The sequence below is a fragment of the Phocoena sinus genome, chromosome 1 (assembly GCF_008692025.1).
Source record: "Phocoena sinus isolate mPhoSin1 chromosome 1, mPhoSin1.pri, whole genome shotgun sequence".
Classification (NCBI taxonomy): domain Eukaryota; kingdom Metazoa; phylum Chordata; class Mammalia; order Artiodactyla; family Phocoenidae; genus Phocoena; species Phocoena sinus.
In genome coordinates, this window is record NC_045763.1 from 458832 (window position 1) to 477890 (window position 19059).

At 59.5% G+C, this 19059-nt stretch overlaps 3 protein-coding genes across 12 annotated transcripts in view; 1 reads left to right on the top strand and 2 right to left on the bottom strand.

Annotated features, from left to right (window-relative positions):
* Positions 1-2150, bottom strand: part of ACAP3 (ArfGAP with coiled-coil, ankyrin repeat and PH domains 3) — a 14349-nt gene extending 12199 nt beyond the window's left edge. For all 7 annotated transcript variants that reach the window (XR_004346432.1, XM_032609773.1, XM_032609763.1 and 4 more), the window contains exon 1: positions 2012-2150. Coding sequence is in view for 6 of the 7 variants with exons in the window: in XM_032609773.1 (XP_032465664.1) it covers positions 2012-2058 (47 nt within the window). In the remaining variant the exon portion in view is untranslated. The remainder of the gene's footprint in view (positions 1-2011) is intronic.
* On the top strand, positions 2017-5700 carry PUSL1 (pseudouridine synthase like 1). The gene is given in 8 exon segments (XM_032609793.1): positions 2017-2737; positions 2740-2843; positions 3098-3155; positions 3265-3452; positions 3611-3760; positions 3849-4022; positions 4793-4847; positions 4927-5700. Coding segments are annotated over 8 exon segments (2166 nt in total). The 5' UTR covers positions 2017-2032; the 3' UTR covers positions 5659-5700.
* INTS11 (integrator complex subunit 11) lies at positions 5694-19002 on the bottom strand. Of its 4 annotated transcripts, none has more exons than XM_032609842.1 (17): positions 18852-19002; positions 15911-16008; positions 15484-15557; positions 14936-15164; positions 9284-9382; positions 9162-9196; positions 8808-8916; positions 8264-8292; positions 7909-8098; positions 7664-7747; positions 7155-7244; positions 6879-7041; positions 6660-6767; positions 6509-6570; positions 6296-6438; positions 6092-6221; positions 5694-6008 (listed from the first exon to the last, which is right to left on the bottom strand). In XM_032609842.1, exons 1-17 carry the CDS (start codon positions 18877-18879, stop codon positions 5946-5948), a joined length of 1734 nt encoding a protein of 577 aa, XP_032465733.1. In that variant the 5' UTR covers positions 18880-19002; the 3' UTR covers positions 5694-5945. The 4 variants fall into 4 exon arrangements, with proteins under 4 accessions (XP_032465733.1, XP_032465726.1, XP_032465718.1 ...); XM_032609835.1 differs by having other exon boundaries at positions 8778-8916; XM_032609827.1 differs by having other exon boundaries at positions 8264-8328; positions 8778-8916.
* Between the last annotated feature and the right edge of the window lie 57 nt (positions 19003-19059).

Genomic DNA, 19059 nt, shown 5'->3' on the forward strand with positions numbered 1-19059 from the left:
GTCTGAGAGAGTCTGGACCCCTCCAGCCACGTGCATCCCGGGGCTGTGGGGCTTCCCCAGGCCAAGAGCGCGTAGGCAGGGTCCCCCTTCCCAGGGCTGGGGCTCCCATCGCTGACCACACTCTCCTGCCTGGCCCCACCCTAACCCCCTGCCCCCAGGCTGGCCTCCAGGAAGTCCAGGTTACATCCTCAGCGGCACTGACAAGGGGACCCCAGAAAAGCCTCAAAAGCCATCACACCTCAGCCCAACCAAAACCCACCCAGTGCAGCTTCTGTGGCCCAAGGTCGGGGGATCTCCTTGGACCCCAGCCCGGTCTTGGCTGGGCACTCTCAAAGGAAGCCTGGCAAAGCCCAGGCGCTGCTGCACCCACTGCCGCACCGTGGGTGCCACCAGCGAGCAGGCTGGTGTGGGAGGGAAGGCCTGGAGGTGAATGGGGTGCCAGCGGCCCTGATCCAACAGGGCAAGCTGGGCCTGGGCCCCTCCGCGACGGGAGGGGGAGCACGAGGCTCCGCAGCCGGGGGCCAGGGTGACGCTGCGGTGCTGCGGCCAGGACCAGGCCCCCTGCTGCGGCCCTGGCTACACCTCCGCCCACCGCCTGGGCCGTGCTGGGGGCCCAGGATCACGGGTGCCGAGTCGCTTACACCCCTCCCTCAAGCAGTCAGGAACAGAAGATGGGAGGACACAGAGGGTGGCCCTCAGCACTCTGCCCGAGGCCTGGGGCCACTCTCTGGTCCGACCCCTACCCCTCATCCAGCCTTTCTTGGCCTTTGTTGCTGACCCCTCGTGTGGCGGTTGGGCAAGGGGCTGGCTCTAGGGAGTCAGGGGTAAGGGTACTGATGCTGAGGCCCTCCAGACACCCACACACAGGCCCTCTGGCTAACACACCCCAAAGACCCAGCGCACGCGCGCGCACACTCACGCACGGCCAAGTGCGAGTGTGCAGAGGCATGGCAGATATGCACGCGTGCCATCAAACATGCATACGCGCAGCAGTGCAACGCACACGCAAAAGGGGGTACTCGTGGCTAGCGTGTATGGACACGCACCCCGTGCCGAGATGCACACAAGGGACAAACTAACGTATGCCTAGTGCCGGAACTCACACTTTTATGAGACACACCCACTGTGCATCTATATTCACACCCAGAGGTGACACATGCACACGTGTGCGTGCACCCAGCACTAGTCTGGACGCACGCATCAAGTAGCCAGTCCAGGGGTGCACAGCTCACCCACACATTCACGTCCAACGTCTGGCACCTCAAGGGAGGGTGCAGAGAGGCAGAACTCACACGTGTGCACCCGAGCACGAGCACAAGCATGAGCACCTGACACACGGGAGGTGCCCCGTTAAAGCAGATGCGCGCGCACCATGAACGTGTTCACACGGATAAGCCCGCCTGCACTCCCAGGAAGGACTAAAAGCACAAACCCAGGGCCGGCCACAGCGCAGACCTCCACCAGTCCCTGGAACCCAGTCTGCTCTGGTAGCGCCCACCCTGCCAGGTGCCTAGGTCACCCCTGCCAAGCAGCCGCCCGAGGCCCTAACCGAGGCTCCAGCTGCCTGCCCCCTTGACTGCTCTGGGCACGAGGACCAAGACAGATTCCATGGGCAGACGCCCCACGCACGCAAACGACCCTGGCCACAGCCGGGCTGCAGCGCCCGGCTAGGTCTCAGCCCTGTGCAGGTGGCCAGCACGAAGGTGCAGACACAAAGCGGGGCGGACGCTCCCACGGAGAGGTGGCTGCGCCGGCGGCCGCCCCGCCCCACGCGCGCACCCTCCGCGCGCGGCGACCAGCACAAGGGGCATCTTTTGTTCCGGGCTCTCGGGCCGGGGCGCTGCGAGCTTTGTACAAGACGTGTCCTCCTGCTCTCGCCTCCGGCCCCGGCGCCGGGCACAAAGGTGGCACCGGCGCTCCCGCCCGCGCCCATCCCCCGGCGGCCCCGGGTGCCCCGAGGGGCGGCGACCCCGCGGATCACAAAGGGCCGCGCCGCGCCCCGGGGGCGCACCTGAAGCGCGGCGAGTCCTTGATGCACTCCTCGAACTCCACCGTCATGGCTGCGGCGGCGCGAGGCGCTCACTGGCACGAGGACCGCGGCGCCCCGAGCAGCATCCCCTGCCGGCCCGCCCGCCTGCGCCGCGCCGCGCCGCGCCGCGCTCGGCGCCCGCCCGCCCCGGAACGAGGCCGCCGCGCCACCGCCCCGCCCCGCCTGTCACTGCTGGGGAGCGTCGCCAAAGTCCGCCGCCCGCGCGCGCCGCCCGCTGTCACCGCCGGGGAGCGTCGCCAAACGCCCCGACGTCCCGCCCCCTTCGTCCGGGCAGGCGGTCGGAAGTGTGGGTGGGCCCAGCAACAGCCGCGGGAGCCGTCGGGTCCCGCGCGTTCCAGCGATCCGGCCGTTAGGCAACCCGGGGAATTGGCAACAAGCGCTCGGCCGGACTGCGGCGGGAGGATGGGGTTGGGGGCCAGCGTGTGGCCGGCGGAACGTGAGAGTCTGCGTGGGGCTGTCTCCCCTGGGTCGGCACTTTGCACCCGCTCCCTAAGTCTGGCCCCGCCTCCGCCCCCGCCCTGGGCGGCCAACCGAGGCTGCCAACCGAGGCTGCCTGGGCGGGGCGAAAGCCCAGGCGCAGGCGCGGGATTGGCCCGGGGGCGTGACCAGGCTGGGTTCGCGGGCGCGCGCGGGCGCAGCCCCACGTGCCGTCCCAGTACGCCTGCCGCTCCGCGGGGTCCGGTTCCGCCTGGCCCTCCGCCTGCCCCAATGCCGGGTCCGGCCTGGCCATGGGCGCGGGCTCAGTGCGGGCGCGCTACCTCGTGTACTTCCAGTACTTGGGCACGGACTTTAAGTACGTCATCTAGGCCTCCCTCCCGTGCCCGCAACCCCCTCATGCCCCGCGGGAAGCACCCGAGCTCGAGCCGGAGAGCAGCCGACGGCCGGCGCCCGAGGAGTTGGAGGGAGCTAAGTTTAGGGCCCGCACCTCCGGCCTCGGGCCCCGGCCTCCCGGGCATGGAACGGCCGCCTTTGGCCGCTTAAGATGGGACGGGCGGGGTCCGGGGCGGGGCGGCCTCGCGCGCTAACCTCCGCCCGCCTTGCCCACAGCGGGGTCGCGGCAGTCAGGGGCGCCCAGCACGCCATCGGAGTCCAGAACTACCTGGAGGTGAGCTCCGCCGACCCGCGCCAGGGAGGGGTGAGGGAGGAGGGCGACCCGGGGGTGGGGCAGATGGGAGCCCCGCCCGCGGCCGCTGTGCGCTCCCCGCCCCCCTCAGGAGGCCGCAGAGCGGCTGAACTCGGTGGTGCCGGTAAAGTTCACTATCTCCAGCCGCACGGATGCTGGGGTCCATGCCCTGAGCAACGCGGCGCACCTGGACGTCCAGCGCCGCTCAGGCCGGCCCCCCTTCTCCCCTGAAGTCCTGACGCAAGCCCTCAACACCCACCTGAGGCACCCGGCCATCCGGTGAGCACCTCTCTGCTCTCCCGGAACTCGTCCATTATGGTGGAGGCGGGAGGTGAAGAAGGACTCTGTATCTGGACAGGACTCCTTGGGGTGATGGCAGAGATGCCAGGGTGTCACATGGACAGGGCAGGGGGTCATTCCTGGCCTCGTTCCCACAGGGTACTGCAGGCCTTCCGTGTGCCCAGCCACTTCCATGCCCGCCACGCAGCCACGTCCAGGACCTACCTGTACCGTCTGGCTACCGGCTGCCACAGGCCTGACCAGCTGCCCGTGTTTGAACGAAACCGGTGCTGGGCGCTTCGGGCTGAGTGAGTGGGTGTGAAAGTGACCCTGAGGGGTTTGCCAGGCTCGCCTGGCCGGCCATTCGCTCCTGACCACTCACCTGGCTCCCTGCAGCTGCTTGGACGTCGCTGCCATGCGGGAGGCCGCCCAGCACCTCCTGGGGACACATGATTTCAGGGCCTTCCAGTCGGCTGGCAGCCCGGCCACCAGCCCGGTGCGCACCCTGCGCCGAGCCTCCGTGTCCCCCGACCCTGCCAGCAGCCCCTTTGTCCTCCCCGAGGAGAGCAGGTGAGAAGGGCAGCCTACACTGTGGTCTGGAGGCTGCAAAGGCTGGATTTAGCTCCAGCACCTTCCCTGGTGCTGCACTGGGGGTTCCCTGGGCACCCGTCCAGCCTTGGGGGAGAAGGAGGTGCCAGTCAGCCAAGTGGTGTGGCCCCAACACCCGTGAGCCTGCAGCTGTGCCCTCCCCTGGGCTAGGGTCCTGCCAGGCTGGGGGGCAGAGGGCAGAGAAGGCTGCCTAACCTGCCGAGAGCTCACTGCCTCGTGGATGGATCCCAGTGGTCGGTGAAAAGACTCCACTGGGGGAGAAGCACCAAGCCCGTGGTTCGTTCGGGCCCAGGTTGGCAGGGGGTTCCTTCTACTGCCCCCAGCACTGTCCCAGGGGCCTCTGGCCAGACCGCAGCTACTGACTTCCAGAGCCTTCCCACTTGGGCCCAGCACTGAAAAGAGGAGGGACTTTGCACAGCCAGCTTCCAAACCTCCGACTCCTGCTGGAGAGCCCAAGCCCCAGGGCTTGAGTCCCTGGGAGAGGAGCTGGCCGCTCCACCTCCTTCGCAGCCCCTGAGCCCACGGCCTCCTCCTGCAGCCCAGACCCCGGAGGCGCTGCTGTCCCCGCTCACAAGGAGCAGTCCTCTGGCTTTAGTCTCCCTTCCACCAGTTTCATTTACAAGGGATTGGGGGGGAGTAGGTGGGGGCCCCTGGGGCGGGACGCGGGGAGGCCACACTGGAGGGTTGAGGCTGCCCTGAGGCCCAGACCTCATGGGCGCCTGTGTCCCCAGGCGGTTGCGGTTCTGGAGCCTGGAGTTTGAGAGCCAGTCCTTCCTATACAGACAGGTGGGCTGTGTCCTGGGGCCCTGCCAGGGGTGGGGCCTGGGGCTCGGGCGGCTGCAGCACTCTTCACCTTGGGTCACAGGTGCGGAGAATGACATCTGTGCTGGTGGCCGTGGGGCTGGGGGCTTTGATGCCTGCTCAGGTGAAGATGATTCTGGAGAGCCAGGACCCCCTGGGCAGGCACCAGAGCCGTGTGGCTCCCGCCCACGGCTTGTTCCTCAAGGCGGTGCTCTACGAGGGCTTCGGTAAGAGGCGGCATGGAGCGGTCCCTGCTTGTACCCCGTTGACTGACGGACCCCTCCCAAGGCTGAGTCCTTGCCGTGGGAGGGGCTCTCAGTGGCAATGCTGTCCCAGCAGCTGGGACTCCAGCCTGTGGCCAAGAGGAAAGCCAGAGCCCAGCAGCCCAAGCCCCAGCCTGGCCCTGTGGGGAGGGAGGCTGAGAGAGCGTTCTAGAAGGCAGCAGAGGGTAGAGAGGGGCTTGAACTCTGGGGCGAAGGCAGGGGGCTCTGCAGTCCTGCTGAAGGCTCTGGCCTGGCCCCTGCAGAGACTGTCACGCTCCCAGGATGACCTGGGGTCTGTTCACAGGTCCTGCCTCTATGTGCCCTCAGAGTCCACAGCACAGAGGTCACAGGTGACCCCTGACACGCAGCAAGGTCAGGGCAGCCGTAGCACACTAGGCCCAGCTGCTGGACGCTGCCCAGCTCTGTACACCACCGTGCATCACACAGGGACCACGGCAGGCCCCACGCCTGTCAGCCTGGACCTGCCACAAGTCCCCGCCTGCCCCGGGTGGGCTGCCAGAAATGGGGTGTAGGAGACAGGCGCAAGCACCAGAAAACGAGACACCCAAACAGCCTGTGGTTGTTTTTACTGGAAATCAACACCCCGGGAGCACCCCCCCCATCTCCTGGCAGCCCAGGAGCAGAAATAAAAGGTGAAAAGCCCCCCAGGTCCGTTTCTTTCTTCAGCCAAAAGCAGCCACTCGGGCAGGTGCGTGGTGGCACTGTGGTCTCTGCACAGATGAGGGTCGTAGCCAGCTGTGGGCCCATACCCGAGGACACAGGGAAGACCCAGGGTGCACACAGTCCTGGCAGCGGGGCCTCAGCTGGCCTGGGGCAGGCCCTTCTTGAGCAGAGACGTGAGGTAGCTTCCCAGCTCCTCGTCCTGCAGCCACAGGCAAGAGGGGCCATTGGTCCCGGTGAGGCAGCCCAGGGCGACTGGGTGACCCCACCAGTCCCGCACCTTACCTGGTAGGTCCAGGAGACCAGCAGCACCTTGGTGCCTGGGTCCTCTGAGTGGGCAGCGGCTTGAATGAGGATGGACTCCACGGTCACGGAGCCGTCAGGAAGGTGTTGCACGCAGTGGTCCTTGAGGACGCTGTGGGGAGGCACAGTGAGCCCCTGCCTGGCGCCCCGCCCCCCAGGTCCAGAAGGCGCGGCCGCAGGGTCTACCTCTTCAGGTGGCTGTACACGCGCACGGCTGTCTCCTGCTCTTTGCGCGTGTCGTGCAGGTGCACACGGCAGGTAAAGCGCAGCTGGTGCTCGGCCAGGCCCAGCTCCTTGAGGGCCTGCTCTGAGGACACGAGCCGGAAGTTCTGTGGGGCAAGGGCAGGTCAGGGACGGCGAGGGCGGACCCCCCCGCCCCCAGTGATGGCTGGCACTCACACTGTCCTTCATGATCAGGGTGCCATGCAAGAGCCGGGGCTTCTTGGCGTCAGGGAGCAGCCCTGTGGGGCAGGGGCAGCGGTCAGAGCTGTCAGTGGGGCCACCTGCCCAGCAGCTGCCCCGCCCCCGCTCAACGGGCCCTGCCGCTCACCCTGTGCCATCTCCCGCTTCAGCAGCCCCAGTGAGATGCCCACGGGGATGCTGGGGCTCGTGGGCAGCGTCACCGTCTCGCCGTTGGCCGGCATGTAGCAGCTGACCCCTGGGCCGGGGTGTGGAGAGAACCTTAGTCCAGACTGGCGGGCCCCGCCTGTACCGACCCAGCCCGCACACCCTCCGTGTCACCCAGCCCGCCCTGGCCTGGGCTGCCTACGGAATTCCTGCTCAATCTTCTGCTTCAGAAACTCCATCTTCTTGGCCTCGCCGTGCACCAAGAGCACGTTCTCCGGCTCCGCCTGACCCACCAGCTGCATGATGCCCTTGGCGTCCGCGTGGGCGCTGAAGGACATGTACTCCACCTGCATCTTGACCTCCAGCTGCGGCATCACGGCAGGCAAGCCATCAGCACAGGTGGTGGCTCCCAGGGCCGCCCCCCCCACCCCCGCCACAAGAGGGTCCACAGAGCTGGTGAGAGAGGGTGAGGACTCACCACCTGCCGCCCCTCCATCTCCAGCTTGCGCTGCCCGCTGAGGATCTTGTGGCCCACGGTGCCCTGCACGCAGTAGCCGGGCATGATGACCTGCAGGAGGGAGGGATGGACGAGCAGCTCCCCTGCACCTCCTGCCTCCTACCTACCTCGGGGCTTCCTCCCGGGACGTTCTCCCACCCGCCCCTCTGCCCACCTGAACCCAAACCCTTGGTGGAGGCCCCTCCCCCTTCTAGGGCCCACTGCAGACCCAGGCAGGCTCAGGGGTCTCAGCACAAGCCCGCCCAGGCCTGACCCCCATGATGGCTACTTGGGAAGCCGGGGGCTTTCTTGCCTGGTGCAGACAGGCCAAGACACAGCAGGAGTCTGAGCCTGGGTCAGACACCGGTGCCCAGGGTACCAAGCTGCCGCCTCCTCCTGACAGCAGCAGTGTCCCCCCAGCCAGGGGGAGCCCCTGCCCCTCAACCTCGCCAGCCCTCCAGGGAACCGGCCCTGGGGCCCAGACCCCTCACCATGTTCTTCTCGTTCCCTGCCCACTTCCTGAAGATCTGTAGGGACTGGCCGGCATGCAGCATCCCTGGTGTGGCAAACACGACCTTCGGGGCAGGTGTGGGACAGTCAGGGCATCAGATGCCCCCCTGCCCTCAGCCTTCTGACCGCTGGTCTTCCCGGCACAGAGGCGCCCCGCTCCCCTGCGCGACTTGCCGGCAGGGCCCCGGCCCAGCAGAACCCCACCCCAGCCGGCAATGGGCCGCACCATGGGACCCGGGCTGTCGGCAAATGCCCGATCGAAGGCCTTGATGTGCTTGAACTCAAACATGTTCCTCTGCACAAAGGTCTTCCGGATCTTCTGGTTGGTCCAGGGGATGAAGAGCTTGTAGTAGTGGTTGGCCTTCTCCGTCAGGCCCGTGGAGAAGTAGATGGGGGCCTTCAGGTCCATGCGCTCCCTGTGGAGGACGGGGCTGGTGGGGAGGCTGCAGGGGCAGGGCTGGCCTGCAGCCCCCATGTGCCCTCAGCCTGGGTTGGGTCCAGTGCCAGGAAGGGCGCTCCCCGCCCTCTCACCCCACGGCCAGCAGGGCCGGGCCTCCAGAAACCGTCGTGGCCACACCTACCAGAAGGTCTCAAGCAGGATGCAGAGCTCCTGAGCGCGGCCCAGCGCAAACACAGGGATCAGCACCTGCAGGGGGGGTGGGAGGCCAGCTCGGGAGGAACCCCTGGCCGCGCCACCTGGCCACCGAGCCCACAGCTGTGCAGAGGCCGACAGTTGCTCCTGTGGCTACCTTCTCAGGAGAGCAGCCCTGCCAGCAGCTCTGATGGCCGGAGGCCCCATGCAGGCTGCCGGCAGCCCCCCACATTCTGTCCCAGCACAGCCTGTCCCAAGGTGACCATGGTGGACACTCTGGCCAGCCCTGCATTGGGATCGGAGTCACGAGGAGTAGGTGAGCCCCCACTAAAGGGTCTTCGGGGGAATCTGTCTTCCCAGTGCTGAGCAAACCTTCCTCTCTCTGTGCCCAAAACACAGCACCCCTGTCCCCGACCGCATGCCAGGTCAGCCGAAAGACCCGTGTAGCACGGCCAGAGGCACACAGCCAGCCCCACCTGGGGCACCCGCCGCCCACCAGCTACCTTCCCGCCACGCTCCACGGTCTCATGGACCTTCTTTAGGAAGTCTCGCTCCCGGCAGCGCTTCGAGTCTCGGATGGTGGTGGCGTACGTGGATTCTGTGATCAGGAGGTTGGGGCGGCATTTGTCAATCCAGGCAGCTCTAGAACACAGGTGGGTGTGGCCAGAGGTGGACAGGCCACACGGCGGCAAGGCTGTACACAGCCATGGCCCTCCTGGACCCTCTAGCAGGCAGCCTGCCTCCTCTGCACAGGCAGCACTTGAGGGGACAGAGCATCCAGGGACAATGACACGCAGACTGCTCAGGAACCCAGCACACCCCTCAGGGACCCTGTCCCCCGGGGGGACCCGCCCAATAGGATGAAACAAACGCACTGGCCTACTTACCCCAAATGCCGGTCTGGGGTCATGTTATAATCCCCCTAGCAAAGAATGTGGCAATGAGGAGGGTGCCTCCTTCCTCTGCCCGGCCAGCCAGCCCTTCCTGTGCCCCAAGTGCTTCCACTGACCGTGTAGACCACAGACTCTGAGCCCACTTTAATCTGGAACATGGCCGCCCCCAGCACGTGGCCCGCATAGTAAGCCTTGATTTCCAGCTCATCGTCCACCTACAGAGAAGAGGGCTGACCTCAGGTCTGCTGGCTGTGCCGAGCAGAGGGGTCAGGGAGGTGGAGCCTGGGGCAGTAGTGGGCACAAGTTGATGACATCATTCTAGCCTTTCATCATCCCTGTTTTTTCATACACGATATCCAGTTCTCAATCAAAAGCAGACACAAGGGCTTCCCTGGTGGCGCAGTGGTTGAGCGTCCGCCTGCCAATGCAGGGGACACTGGTTCGTGCCCCAGTCCGGGAGGATCCCACGTGCCGTGGAGCAGCTGGGCCTGTGAGCCATGGCTGCTGAGCCTGCACGTCCGGAGCCTGTGCTCCGCAACGGGAGAAGCCACAACAGTGAGAGGCCCACGTACCGCAAAAAAAAAAAAAAAAAGCAGACACAAGAGATGAGGCAATAGGGACTGAAAGAAGAGGAACAACAGTCCAGAGAAACAGATTCAGGGCTCCTGGAGTTTTCAGACACAGGCTTTAAAAGGATTGTGATTAAAATATTCAGAGAGAGAAAGAATTAAGCATGTTGGCAAAAAACTAGAAACTATTAAAAACAGTGGAAATTGTAAAACCAGGAACTATAATAACCCAAGTTAAGAATTCAAAAGAGCCATACTATCCCAGGCAATCTACATATTCAATGTAATCCTTATCAAAATACCAGTGGCATTTTTCACAAAACTGAAACAAATAATTTTAAAATTTGTGTGGAAACACAAAAGACGCCAAATAGCCACAAGAATCCTAACAAAGAACAGAGATGAAAGAATCACACTCCCTGACTTTATACTACAAAGCTGCAGTCATCAAAACTGCATGGTAAAGAAAATCGGAGCTGGAGCAATCAGGCTCCCTAACTTCAGAGTATACTACAAAGCTACAGGAATCAAAAATGGTACTGGCACAAAAACAGAAATATAGATCAATGGAACAGGACAGAAAGCCCAAGAATAAACCCATGCATCTATGGTCAATTAATCTATGATAAAAGAGGCAAGAATATACAATGGAGAAAAGACAGTCTCTTCAATAAATAGTGCTGGGAAAACTGGACAGCTAGATGTAAAAGAATGAAATTAGAACATTCTCTAACACCATACACGAAAATAAACTCAAAATGGATTAAAGACGTAAATGTAAGACTAAATACTATAAAACTCCTAGAAGAAAACATAGGCAGAACACTCTGACATAAATAGCAACAGTATTTTTTTTGGATCCGCCTCCTACAGTAATGGAAATAAAAACAAAAAAATAGAACCTAATTAAATTAAAAGCTTTTGCACAGGGACTCCCCTGGTGGCACAGTGGTTAAGACTCCGTGCTCCCAACGCAGCGGAACCGGGTTCAATCCCTGGTCAGGGAACTAGATCCCCCACACATGCCACAACTAAGAGTTCACACGCCACAACTAAGGAGCTGGCGAGCTGCAACTAAGGAGCCCGCCTGCCACAACTAAGACCTGGCAAAACCAAGTAAATAAATTAATTAATTTAAAGAAAAAGGATTCTCTGTTATTAAAAAACAAAACAAAACCAACTTTTACACAGCAAAGGAAACCATAAACAAAACAAAAAGCCTACAGAATAGGAGAAAACATCTGCATATGATACAACCAAAAGGATATTAATCTCCAAAATATACAAACAGCTCATGCAGTGCAATATCAAAAAAAACAAACAACCCAGTCAAAAACTGGAAGGAAAAAAAAAAAAAAAAAAAAAAAAAACTGGAAGGAAGATCTAAACAGACATACAGATGGCCAAGAGGCACATGAAAAGATGCTCAACACCACTAATTAATACAGAAATGCAGGGACTTCCCTGATGGCACAGTGGTTAAGAATCCGAGCTCCCAATGCAGGGGGCCTGGGTTCAATCCCTGATCAGGGAACTAGACCCCACATGCATGCTGCAACTAACAGTTTGCATGCCACAACTAAGGAGCACACGTGCTGCAACTAAGGAGCAGGCGAGCCACATCTAAGGAGCCCACTGGCCACAACTAAGACCAGGTACAACCAAATAAATAAATAAATAAAATATACTTTTTTAAAAACAGAGAAATGCAAATCAATACTACAATGAGGGGGGCTTCTCTGGTGGCTCAGTGGTTAAGAATCCGCCTGCCAATGCAGGGGACATGGGTTCGAGCCCTGGTCCGGGAAGATCCCACATGCCGTGGGACAACTAAGCCCATGCGCCGCAACTACTGAGCCTGTGCTCTAGAGCCCGTGACACAACTACTGAGCCCACGTGCCACAACTACTGAAACCCATGCGCCTAGAGCCCGTGCTCCACAACGAGAAGCCATGGTAATGAAAGGCCTGCGCACCTCAACGAAAAGTAGCCCCCGCTCGCCACTAGAGAAAACCCGTGCGCAGCAATGAAAACCCAAAGCAGCCAAAAATAAAATAAATAAATTTTAAAAAATTAAAAATAAAAACAATGAGGTACCACCTCACACTGGTCAAAATGGTCATCTACAAATAATAAACGCTGGAGAGGATGTGGAGAAAAGGGAACCGTCCTACACTGTTGGTGGGAATGTAAAATGGTGCAGCCACTTCGGAGAACAACATGGAGATTCCTCAAAAAACTAAAAATAGAGTTGCCATATAATCCTGCAACCCTACTCCTGGGCATATATCCAGAGAAAACCATTATTCGAAAAGATAAATAGACCCCAACGTTCACTGCAGTGCTATTTACGATAGCCAAGATATGGAAGCAACCTAAATGCCCATCAACAAATGAATGGATAAACAAGATGTGGTACAAGGACTTCCCTGGTGGTCCACTGGTTAAGGATCCACCTGCCAACGCAGGGGACATGGGTTCGATCCCTGGTCCAGGAAGATCCCACATGCCGCAGAGCAACTTAAGCCCATGCGCCACAACTACTGAGCCTGCGAGCCACAGCTACTGAGCCCACGTGCCTGGAGCCTGTGCTCCGTAACAAGAGAAGCCCCTGCAATGAGAAGCCCACGCACCGCACTGAAGAGTAGCCCAACTCACCACAACTAGGAAAAACCCGCATGGAGCAACAAAGACCCAGCGCAGCCGGGGCGGGGGAAGGAGAAAAAGGGACTTCCCTGGCGGTCCAGTGGTTAAGACTTCACCTTCCAGTGCAGGGGGTGCGGGTTTGATCCCTGGTCGGGGAGCTAGGATCCCACGTGCCTCGTGGCTAAAGAACCAAAAACCATAAAAGACAGAACCAATATTGTAACAAATTCAATAAAGACTTTAAAAATGGTCCACGTCAAAAGAAAAAATCTTAAAAAAAAAAAAGAAGCTGTGGTACACATATACAATGGAATACTACTCAGCCATTAAAAAAATGAAATCTTGGGCTTCCCTGGTGGCGTAGTGGTTGGGAGTCCGCCTGCCGGTGCAGGGGACACGGGTTCGAGCCCTGGTCCGGAAAGATCCCACATGCCGCGGAGCAACTGGGCCCGTGCGCCACAACTACTGAGCCTGCACTCTAGAACCCGCGAGCTACAACTACTGAAGCCCGTGCGCCTAGAGCCCATGCTCCGCAACAAGAGAGGCCACCGCAATGAGAAGTCCACGCACCACAAAGAAGAGTAGTCCCCGCTTGCCGCAACTGGAGAAAGCCCGTGCACAGCAACGGAGACCCAACACAGCCAAAAATAAATAAAATAAATAATTAAAAAAAAAAAAAAATGAAATCTTGCCACTTACAGCAACATGGATGGACTTGGAGGGTATTATGCTAAGTGAAATAAGTCAGACAGAAAGACAAGTACTGTATGATATCACTTATATGGGAAATCTAAAAAATACAACAAACTAGTGAATGTAACAAAAAGGAAACAGAATCACAGACGTAGAGAACAAACTACAAGTGGTGAGAAGGAAGAGAGGAAAGGCAAGACAGAGGTGGGGGATTAAAAGATACAAGCTATTACACACAAAATAAGCTACGAGGATATACTGTACTACAGGGAATATAGCCAATATTTTATAGTTACTATAAATGGAGCATAACCTTTGAAACCTGTGAATCACTATGTTGTCCACCTATAACATATAATATTGTAAATCAATTATATATCAATTTTAAAAATTCAACAAATTTAACAACCACTTACATATAACCAAAAAGAGAATTAATGAACTAAAATATCTAGTAGAGACTAGCCAGCATGAAGCACAGAAAAATAAAAGGACGATGAAGGCTCTGGAGAAGCAAGACCTACATTCAGCCTGGAGAGAGCAATGGGTGGACCCGGAGGCCTCAAACCTGAGCAGGCGCAACAGGACGAGAACAGGTGGGGCAAGCATAGCATCCCGCCGAAGTCCACAGGAAAGGACATAATCCCACAAGCAGCCAAAGAAAAGATTCTCTTCCAAACAGCAGATGGGAAGACACATTCAAAATACTGATAGTAAATGCTGCCCGAGAATTCCAAACCTAAGGGGAAAAGTCTTCAACATTTGCAGACAAATAAAATTTGAGAGCATTCATCACCAGCAGACCCACAATGGTGTTCTTCATCCCAAATACAAAGTGAAGAACACAGGCAGTAGAGGGGAACAGTGGGAAAGGCAAACAGAGACGGCGCCCGGCAAATCTGACTTTACCAGCATCAGCGGTGAGGTCCCAGGGGTCTCGCACGCTGAGGGAATTAAAATACATGGAAACAAGAGCCAGTGAGTCAGGGGAGGAGTAAATGCATTTGAGGTGCTCTGAGGCTTTTGCACCGTCCCGGAAAGAGCCAAAAGTTCCAAGTACCTTAGAGCTGTGTTGTTGTGGATGTGTTTTGTAATCTCTACCACTACAAAAATTATAAAACAATGTTTAATTACTTACCAAATAAGAGGAGAAATAGAGTTTTTAAAAGTCAATCCAGAAAAAGGCAATAAAGGAAATAAAGCATAGAACAGGCAGCACAAATAAGAAACAAATGGTAGGAAGATACAGCTAAATCCCAAACTATTACCCGTACAGTCCAAACCCTCCACCTACAGGACTGGTTATCAGGCTGGATTAAACCCAAACTACTTAAAACGTGATGCAGAAAGAAAGTACAAAGATGGGAAAGGATGCCCCGTGCAAACGCTAACTAAAGGTGGGGGAGGGAGAATGGTGACCTGGTCACCAGAAAGGTGGACTCAAAGGTAAGAGCGTTCTTGAGGAGAAATGCACTACTTCATCTTGACAAAAGGTTCAACCAGGATAAGACGACCCCAAATGCTAGACACGTGGTAACAAGCAAAACCCAGACTCTGAGGAGAAGCAGACAACTCCGCGAGCCGTGGGATAAATTTCTCCACATCTGATATCACTTTCCTGCCTCCTCGCTGGCCCACGGACAACTGCCACCGAGCCACAGCCCACACTCCGGTCGGCGTCCCGCCCAGCCTGCCCCCCCGCCTCAGCCCCGGCGTGCTCAGGTGGCACAGGTGCCCTCTCCCGCCTCTTCAGTGCGCTCAGGCAGCGCCGGGGAGCAGCAGAGGCCCTGCCAAGTGCTGCATCCGCCTCCAGGCAGCTCCCCGCCGGCAACACAGCGGGGTGGGGGTGGGGGGCCTGACCTGCACCGTCTGGTGGAGGTGGACGGCCACCACCTTCTTCATACAGTCCTTGATCATCTGGGACGTGAAGAAGTTGGCCTCACCCTTCTTGTCCACGGCAATCTTGCGGTAGTCCTCCAGCAGGATGGGGCAGATCGCCTGGGTGGGCTGGGTCATGTAGATGGGCCCGTCATAGCCCACCATCTCGCTGAAGTAGGGGAGCGCCCCGCAGTGGTCCAGGTGGAAGTGGCTGGGGAAGCAACATGGGTCAGCCTGGAGGGCCCTCCGCACCTCCCCACGGGGGCTACCGTCCCCCCTCCCTCGCTCGCTGAGGGCCTGCCGTGCACGCCTCAGACACCCCGCCCTGAGAGCCGCAAAGCAAGAGGGAGCGAAGGGGCCGGAGCGCAGTCGCCCTGGGGCTCAGCGCCCGAGCGTCTAGCGGTGCCACCAACCAGCAGTCACTCTGGGGTCAGCCTAATGCTCCAGGAAGGAACAAGGAGGGGCTCAGGGGGATGTGTATCAAGAGTCGCCACTTGGGTGGGTGGGCGGGTCCTGGGGAAGGTGCCCACCTGATGATCACGCAGTCCAGGAAGTCAGTCAGCCGGCCGCTGCGGGTGATGTAAGAAAAGTCGGGGAAGCGCCTCTGTGGAGTAGGGGAAGGGTCAGGATGCCACCGGGGCTCAGGAGCCAGTGGGGCAGCTAGGGCTGCAGGCACAGCCCCCGGGGCTTAGGGTGCAGCTGAGCCTGACCCCCACATCCCCACCCCGCAGGCCCACTGAGACTGCCAACTGCTCAGAGCCTCGGAGCGTCCAGGAAGCGGGTCAGCTGCCCAGCTGGTACCTGAGCCGGGAGCCCCGATCTGGTACAGACCAGCCCCGCGCAAGTGCCCCACATTGCCCCCTCTGTGGGTCAGAGCCTGAGACGCCGAGGCCCGGGCCCACAGTTGGTGATGCCAAAGAGCAGGCTGGGTGGCGGCCGCCCACCCAAGGGACTCACATCGTCGCTGAAGCCCATGTGCATCCCGCAGTCCAGCATGACGTTCTTGCCCGCAATGGAGACCAGGATGCAGCTTCGGCCCACGTCCTGGCCAGCCCCTGAACGGGAGGACGGGTGAGAGGTGCTACCACACTCCTCTCCCCGAAACTGCCCCTGCGAGGATGGCCCCAGCCCCAAGGCCAAGGCCCAGCCACCTGCTCCAGACCCCTAAAGGACCCTCTGGGCCCCTGGCCTTGCAGAACCCTCTGTGGCTGCTGTGTGGACAAGGTGTGAGGTGAGAAGCATTGCCACCTCTGCACACGGGCAAGGGAAACGCACAGGGAGGGGACAAAGCACCAAGGCCACCTTAGACCCTTCCCCATGATGCCTCCAGCCTCGGGCCCTGCCACTCACCTCTCAAAGCAGTGGCCCACAGGCTTGAGGCCAGGAGCTGAGTAAGGGGTGCTGGACTGTGGTCCCCGCACTCAAGAGAGGCAAGCCAGGGCTCCTTGGGGCCTCACCACCCCTCCCAAAACCTTAGCTGGGGCCACATCTGAGCTGTGACCACCAGGCACCTCCTGGAGGTGCCACTGCAGAGGGACACTGCGTGGTTTTAGCCCAGCCACGGGGAAACATGGCCCTGGCTGTCCAGCAATGACCAAATAGAGTGGCCACAGTACAGACGCCCCACCGCTGGGCCCCCTCAGGTACCCCAGCCCAGACCATAACCCGAATCTCATCCACAGTCCTGACCTCCAAGCCCTGCCCAGATGCTCCAGGCCCAACGGGGCATATCCCGGCCACCTCATACGGCCATCTGTCACCTCCTCTAGGGTCTGGGCACCCAGAAGGAAAGGGACACAGCCTCACAAGGCCCGATGACAGCAAATGACCTATTTTTCATCTTGGATCCTACAAGCCTCCCTCTGCAAGGAAACTTCTGAACCTTCTGTTAGCACCACACACACCAGGGTGACCAGGCCACCGCCCAAAGTGGGCCGCGGCTGGTCCTCAAGAAGCTTCAGTCACCTGTGACAACGGCAGGTGAGAGCAGCCACGAGCTTCACCTATGAGCCTCAGGCAGCCCAGCCACAGACAGTGGCCTCGAAGTCTCTCACAGGCCTGCTCCCCCTACCAGGATGTGAGCTCCCTGAGGGCAGGGTCTCAGCCTGCTTCCTATTGCACCTCCAGCCCCAAGCCATGCCCCGCTCAGAGGCACTGCAGACATGTGTGGGAGGGAGAAGGGCCGCCCCTCTTCACAGACGAGGATGTGAAGTCCCAGAAGTCACGGGATCCGCCCACGGCACATGGCTCCTGAGCATGGGACCAGGGACAGTTTTCCAGACTCCGGAGCTCAGCTCTGAGGCACTGGCCGCCTGCTCCCAACAGGAACACCCACAACAATCCCAGGGAGCAAAGACAGTGGCCCGAACTGGGCAGGCGAAGTGGGGACAGAGCCTGGGACACACAGGAGGGTGGGAAGAAAACAAGGAGACACGTGGCCGCAGGGAGTTTAGGTTCCAGGTGGTGTGTGTGTGTGTGTGTGTGTGTGTGTGTGTGTGTGTGTGTCCGAGAACACGGACAATAATCACCTAGACAAACTTGGATTCGGGGAGATCAGCGCCTCAGGAAAAAGTAAAGCAGGGAAGGGCACACAAACTTCCAGCCCTGCCTGAGAAGACGAATTCCGAGCAGGGTGGAGAGGGACAGCTGGAATGAGAGGGGCAGCTGTGCAAAGGCCCTGTAGTGGGAGAGACCAAGGGGGTCATGAGGCAGAAAGTGGCAAAGGCTGAGGGTGACGCATAAGTAGTTCTGCTCTGATGGTGCTGTGGCTGAGTGACCTTGGGGGCACACCCAGGTGCAGATTTGGGGTAAAAGAAGCAGTAAGAAGATAGGATCATTCAAGAATGAGCGGTGACAGAGCAACTAAGCCCGTGAGCCACAACTACTGAGCCCGTGTGCCACAACTACTGAAGCCTGCATGCCTAGAGCCCATGCTCCGCAACAAGAGAAGCCACCACATTGAAAAGCCCGCGCACTGCAACCAAGAGTAGACACCGCTCGCCACAACTAGAGAAAACCCGTGCCCATCAATGAAGACCCAATGCAGCCAAATAAATAATAAATAAATCTTAAAAAAAAAAAAAGAATGAGTGGTGAGAAAGGGGTCACCTGGGAAAGGGTCAGGCTGGAAGGAGGATCCTGCAAAGGCCCCTGGAGAAGAACCAGGCGCGGGGAGAGCGTGGGGCTGAAGCAGCCAGAGGGGACCCGGAGCCAACAACTAGGAGAGGGCGTTGGGGTGACGACACCTTTGGTGGGGTAGGATGTGCGCTGCGACCCAGCAGGCCAGGGTCAGGAGTGTTCACTGCAGCTGTCAACAGCTCAGTGTCCACGCTGGGGGCTGGGTGGGCTATTTTGAGGAGAGCTCACCACAAAATAAAGGATGTGGAGCTGCGGGGGACATCCCTAGGAGAAGATGCTTCCAACACACGGCCAGGGCAGGGGGCAGGTTCCCGAAAAGCCCCTGGCACGTGTGCACGGAGACCCCAGCTGTTTCTGGTTCCGAGTGATCTTTCCTCCTTCACACTGTTCTGTACTGCTTGAGCCTTTAAACTGTGCACTTACATCTTTTGCAAAAAGCAAAGTTTTGAGGGTTTTTTTGTTTTGTTTTGTTTTTTAACGCTGCGGCGGTCAAGTAAAACAAGGGCTGACTTGGGGTGGACCGCAGACGGGTAAACGGAGGCTGCAGGGAAGCGGGACGCGAGACGCGAGACAGATGGAGGAGGTGGAAGGGCAGGAAGTGGCGAGGATGCAGAAGCAGAAGAAAGGCGCCCTAAGCACCGGTGCCGGGCAGGGGGCCGCGCGGCAAGGACGACACGTTCCGGGGTCCCCGGCCCTCCGAGCCTCCCACCGGCCTTTTCGGGCGCTCCTCCCGCGCCGCGCCGCACCGCGCCGCACTCACCCAGGGGCGTGACCCTGATCTCGGGCATCCTGTCGGGCGCGCTCAGCGAGCCGGCGGGACCACTACTGCCTCACGAAACCCGGGCGCCTGCGTCCCGGAGCCCGCCACGCGCGTCCGACTCGCGGCGACGCACTGCGCAAGCGCAACCCCAAAGGGGCCAGCTTCCGGCGCGCCCGACGGAAACTCGGGCCCGCGCATCGGACCTTCT